This window comes from Rhododendron vialii, chromosome 7a (assembly GCF_030253575.1).
Source record: "Rhododendron vialii isolate Sample 1 chromosome 7a, ASM3025357v1".
Lineage (NCBI taxonomy): Eukaryota > Viridiplantae > Streptophyta > Magnoliopsida > Ericales > Ericaceae > Rhododendron > Rhododendron vialii.
In genome coordinates, this window is record NC_080563.1 from 36,956,992 (window position 1) to 36,962,991 (window position 6,000).

At 42.4% G+C, this 6,000-nt stretch overlaps 1 protein-coding gene across 1 annotated transcript; it reads right to left on the reverse strand.

Moving 5' to 3' along the window:
- Positions 1-294: 294 nt before the first annotated feature.
- LOC131332981 (uncharacterized) lies at positions 295-918 on the reverse strand. The gene is made up of 2 exons (XM_058367284.1): positions 718-918; positions 295-606 (listed from the first exon to the last, which is right to left on the reverse strand). Exons 1-2 carry the CDS (start codon positions 916-918, stop codon positions 295-297), a joined length of 513 nt encoding a protein of 170 aa, XP_058223267.1.
- Positions 919-6,000: the final 5,082 nt, after the last annotated feature.

Genomic DNA, 6,000 nt, shown 5'->3' on the forward strand with positions numbered 1-6,000 from the left:
AATCCAATGTAATCTTATTCTAGATTTTTAGGATTATGAAGTAGGGCTAGGGTTCTATAATAGTTGGGTATAAGGATATCAAGGTTCAAGATATAGAAAGAATAAAAATAAAAATCATATGATATCAAAGGGTTTTTAATGGCTAGCTCCTAAGGTTAAATTATAATACAATCACTTTAATAAATGATAAAAGAATTTTAGTAAAAGAATTATAATAAAAAATTGACGTGAAAATTCAGGTCATTACATCCTACCCCCCTTAAAATAATTTCGTCCTCGAAATTTAAATACGCACTATGATGGAAATAGGTGAGGGTAATTCTTTCGAACTGCATTCTCTCGTTCCCAGGTAGATTCCTCATTTCCTTGATGCCTCCATAAAACTCGCACCAATTTGATCGTTTTTCCTCGAATGTTCTTCTCGCTGTGATCTTGAATCTCTACTGGTTGTTCCTCGAATGTTGTGTCGTCATTTAGAGTGACGTCTTCCCAATTGATAACATGAGTGGGATGAGCTATGTACTTGCGTAACATGGAGACATGAAACACATTGTGAACTCGATCCAGCTGTGGTGGTAACGCCAAACGATAAGCTACCGTCCCTATCTTCTCCAAAATATCAAATGGTCCAATATATCATGGTGACAATTTTCCCTTTTTCCCAAATCGAATCACCCCCCGACTCGGTTTGATTTTGGGAAACACATGATCTCCAACTTGAAAAGATAGGGGTCTGTTCCTCTTGTTCGCATAGCTTTTTTGTCGGCTCTGAGTAGTAATCAGCTTTTGTCGTATCACTTTGATCTTTTCAGTCGTGCTTCTAACCAAATTTGGTCCAACCAATCCAGGTTCTCCAACATCAGTCCAGCAAACAGGCGAGCGACAGGGTCGTCCATATAAGGCTTCATAAGATGCCATCTCAATACTTGATTTGATAGCTATTGTTATACGCGAATTCAACCAGAGGTAAATGTCGTTCCCAATTTCCGGAAAAGTCAAGTGCACAAGCTCTCAACATGTCTTCCAAAATTTGAATTGTCCTTTCCGTCTGCCCGTCCGTTTGAGGATGAAAAGCGGTACTGAGTCGAATGTCTGTTCCCATTGCTTTCTGCAACCCCTTCTAAAAGTTTGACACAAACCGCGGGTCTCGATCAGATACTATGGACATAGGTACCCCGTGTAATCGCACAATCTCTTGAATATAGAGCCAACTCAGAGTTTCCATGTTCTCAGTCATTTTTACCGGTAGAAAATGTACAGACTTGGTGAGACGATCTACGATTACCCAAATGGCAGTGTTTGACTTTGGTGATCTAGGCAATCCAATTACAAAATCCATATAAATGTGCTCCCATTTCCAGGTTGGAATCTGTAAGGGTTGGAGATCTCCCCCTGGCTTTTGATGCTCAGCCTTGACTTGTTGACAAACCAAGCAAGTTGACACAAAGTTAGCCACATCCTTCTTCATTCCCTCCCACCAATATGTTCTTCGCAGATCATGGTACATCTTCGTACCACCCGGATGAACAGCGAAGTTTGAGTGATGAAATTCTCGTAGTACGGCTTCTCGGAGGGTGCCAATGTTGGGCACAAAAATCAAACCCTTGAATCTAAGGCTATTGTCAGTGTGAATTGTCCACCCAGTAAGGGCTTTTCCTGCAGCTATCTGGAACCGTATAAACTCACAATCTTGTTCAAACCTTTGTGCCAGTAAGATTTCTCGGTGTAGTGCAGGTACAACAACAATAGCACACAAGTGTGCTTGTCCATTGTTTAATGATGGTTACAGGTTGAACTTGTTAAGTGTCTCGACCATCTCCCATTCTTTCATAGCTACCTTAGCTTTCTGCTCTCGATTCTTTCGACTCAAAGCATCAGCTACCACGTTAGCTTTGCCTGGGTGGTAAGACATGGTAAATTTGTAATCCTCGAGATACTCCATCCACCTTCTCTGTCTCATGTTCAACTCTTTCTGAGTGAACAAGTATTTAAGACTCTTGTGGTCGGTGAAAACTTCAAATTGCTCACCGTACAGATAATAACGCCAAGACTTGAGAGCGAAGACCACGGCTCCCAACTCCAGATCATGCGTAGGATAATTCCTCTCATGCGGTCTAAGTTGACGAGATCCATAGGCAACAACCTTCCCATCTTGCATCAGTACACAACCCAAACCATCCTTAAAGGCGTCACAATAAACTGTGTAACCTACATTCCGCTCTGGAATGATAAGTATGGGTGCACTGGTCAGTCTCTTCTTCAGCTCTTGGAATGCTTTCTCACAAGCTTCACTCCATTCAAACTTGACCCCTTTTTGTGTTAACCTTGTCATCGACTTGGCGAGAATTGAAAAGTCCTGAATAAATCGTCGATAATAACCAGCCAATCCTAAGAAACTTCTGATTTCAAACACTGACGTGGGTCGCTTCCAATTCAATATAGCTTTTACTTTGCTATCATCCATAGCGATTCCTTCCTTAGACACAACATGTCCCAGGAATTTAACCTCTTCAAGCCAGAACTCACATTTGCTAGCCTTAGCATAGAGTTGGTTATCTCTTAGCACTTGTAGTACGATTCTGAGTTGTTTTTCGTGCTTCTCCTTTGTGGCTGAGTATATCAATATGTCATCAATGAACACAACCACAAATCTGTCTAAATAGGGTTGAAAGATTTTGTTCATGAGACACATGAATACAGTTGGAGCATTAGTGAGTCCAAATGGCATCACCACAAACTCGTAATGTCCATATCTGGTTCTGAATGCAGTCTTGGGAATGTCTTTGTCTCTGATCCTTAGCTGGTGGTACCCTAATCGAAGGTCAATTTTTGAGAAGCAGGTTGCTCCTCTCAATTGATCGAACAGGTCATCAATTCTAGGCAACGGGTAACGATTTTTTATCGTGACACGGTTCAGCTGCCTATAGTCGATGCAGAGACGGAGTGTTCCTTCTTTCTTCTTCACAAACAAAGCCGGTGCTCCCCAAGGTGATGTGCTTGGTCGGATATACCCCTTGTCAAGCAGGTCTTGCAACTGATTCTTGAGCTCCTTCAATTCAGCTGGTGCCATGCGGTATGGGGCCATGGAAATTGGTGCGGTTCCAGGTTGCAGTTCTATTGTGAAGTCCAACTCTCGGCGAGGTGGTAATCCAGGGAGTTCATCAGGAAAGACGTCAGCATATTCACAGACAACATGTGGCAATCCTAACTCCTTACGATCAGTTTCTTCCAACTTGAGACTTGCTAGCCATCCAAATAGTTGGTCCTGCCACCTTGACCGTCGATTCGCTGGATTTGGAGTCTGTCTATCCCCCTTAAATTTGAAACAGGTTCCATCAGAAGCGTAAGCTGTCACCATCTTTTGATGGCAATCTATGACAGCTCGGTGTGACGATAGCCAGTCCATTCCCAAAATTATATCAAAGTCAGCCATATCGATTACTCGTAAGTCACAGGTTAAGCGTAGGTTGGCTACTTCTATCTCACACCCTTTACAGATTAGATTTACAAATATCTTCCCTCCCAAAGGTGATGTTACGTTCATGTTCGATCCTAAGGGTTCTGATTCTAATTCTAGTGCATTTACACAAGCAGTAGAGATGAACGAATGCGAAGCTCCGGAATCAAATAAAGCTTGAACACAAGTACTGAATAGCAGTAGCGTACCTTGGATCACAGAGGGATCCTATTCCTCCCTTTCAGCTTGCAGAGCAAAGATACGCCCTCCAGTGTTCTACTGTGTTCCAATGGGTTTCTTGCCATTCCAATTATTCTGTGGTGGCTTAGCTGCTTGTGGCATCTTGATATTTTGTTGCGACAAAGCCAACAGATTGGAATTGCTGCCGACTTTCACCTCCCATTGGTCTCTCCATTCTGGGCTGAGCACATTGACTGCTACAGTGTCCCAGAGCTTGGCAATTGTAGCACTGCACAGTCGAAATGTCCCTAACAGTCCCCTGTGGTGGCCTCTGGAATTGATTCTGCATTGGTCTAGTGTTCCTCCACTGCTGGTTGTTGGGCTGCTGATTGAATGGCCTAGCTGGGTATGGTCCTCGGTTGTTGTTGTTATTGCTACTCTGGCCAGTTCTAATTGGTCCTCCAACGGTGGTCACCGTCTTTTTCAATCTTGCCTTAGAATCCATGTCTTCCCTTTCCGGCCTCAATGCACATTTCACCACTTCAGAATAAGTGGGAAAAGCGTGCCCAACCACAGTCGTACAAGTTGAATTGAGCCCCCATTCGAACCTCCTTGCCTTGTCATCTTCTATCAGAATGATATTCTGAGCATAGTGTGATAGCTCCTTAAACTTGGCGGCATATTGGGTCACCGTCATGGATTCTTGCTGGAGGTTCATAAATTCCTGCGCCTTTGCTTGTTTCATCGGTATGGGAAAGTACTTGTCTAGAATTATGTTCTCGAACTCAGCAAATGTCATAGTCGTGACATTGTGAGTTGTCTCCATCAGCTCCCACCAATTACGAGCCTCTCTTTTCAGCTGATAGGTGGCCAGGGCCACACAGTCTCCATCTTGAGTGATATCCAAAGTTCGGAATATCACCTTGGTTTCTTTCAGCCAGGCTTCTACCAGGGTCGGGTCAGGTCCTCCATGAAAAGCTGGTGGTCGACGCTTGCAAAACTCATTCATCGCTTGCACACGAGTCATCGATCCCTGTGCGATTGCTTGGGGTGGTGGTCGGTTTGCGTTGTTAGTTGCTGCAATGAAGGCTTGCAGCAGTTGGGCCAGGTCTACCGTTCCGTTCGCTTGGTTAGTAACTGGCAGACCATTGGATGTTGATCCTCCATTCTGTCTGTTACTAGTATTATCATTTCCTAAGCTATTTCGTGTAGTCACCATCTACAAGTTAAAATTTCTAAGGATTTAGTATAGAGACTTCATCTATATAAGAAAGGCTATATATTAGACTTAACAATGTAATGTGCAACCGTACACAAACAGTAGGCAGACACAAGGGTAAGTGTGCGTACACGAATAATGATCAAGTACTAAAAGAAGCATATAAAACAAGCAATAATTGAAACAAGTCGAGTACCTCATAGATAGTCAAGGCTTCCTAAGTTAGGTTTTCGTCATCCCTCTTCCTAACTACTATATTAAAAGTCCAACCACTGCTAAACCTTCCTAACTGATCTAGAAGATGTTCAAATATCAGACCGTATATATGCCTATCTCAGTCTCGTAGGGTGCTTCATCTACAAGGAAAGATATATATGTTTTGAATTTCCAAATTCCACATTCGATCCTTGATTTAAGTCATCATCCAATTGTTCGGGAATTCCTAGCTCGGCGGTACTGTCAATTTCTACACCTTGCTTCAACCCGGAGGTTGTTTTGTCGGAATTTCACCCAATTTGGGACGGTAAACTTAAACTCATTTCACGTTTGTGCAATGGTTGAACTATCTTATGGTCTACCCATACTTCCCAAGGCCAAAGTTTTGAACCTAGGGCTCTAATACCAAGTTGTAACGCCCCGATTTTTAGGAACGTTAACTTAATAAATTTTTCACATTTATTAAATAGAAAGAAACATAAAGTCATTGCAAGCCAAATTATCCCTAAATTCGTGCTACACTTATTTAAGTAGATAAGGGAGGGGTACTAGGGTAACTTCTACTCTTCTGGACGTTCGTCTCCTTCTGTATAATTCTGCTCAGCACCGAACTCTTCCAAATTATAAAATTTCCCATGTTCATCTCTAAACTCTCACAAAAGTAACACCGTGAGCAATTAAGCCCAATAGCTAACTCTTATCCCTATGTCCCATACACTAACAAAAATAACATATAACAATTTATCAAAAACAAAATTTAGCATCACAAAAATAATCAAAGGTGTCGGTGTCTTTCAGAGTTATCGCAGCGTATCATAAACTGTGTCATCATTTTCCAAGTATCGATTTCACTTTCCATTTTATTCTCTCGAGCATTGGTTCCGCTGACCATCTTTCAGGACCTACCGGGCTCCCAGGCTAAGTTCAG

Bases quoted from the DNA above. Each gene is read 5' to 3' on its own strand.
- LOC131332981 (XM_058367284.1), bottom strand. From the start codon at position 918: ATGGCATCTTATGAAGCCTTATATGGACGACCCTGTCGCTCGCCTGTT. The intron at 607-717 runs GTTGGAGATCAT...ATTTTGGAGAAG, and splicing joins ACAGACCCCTATCTTTTCAA to ATAGGGACGGTAGCTTATCG.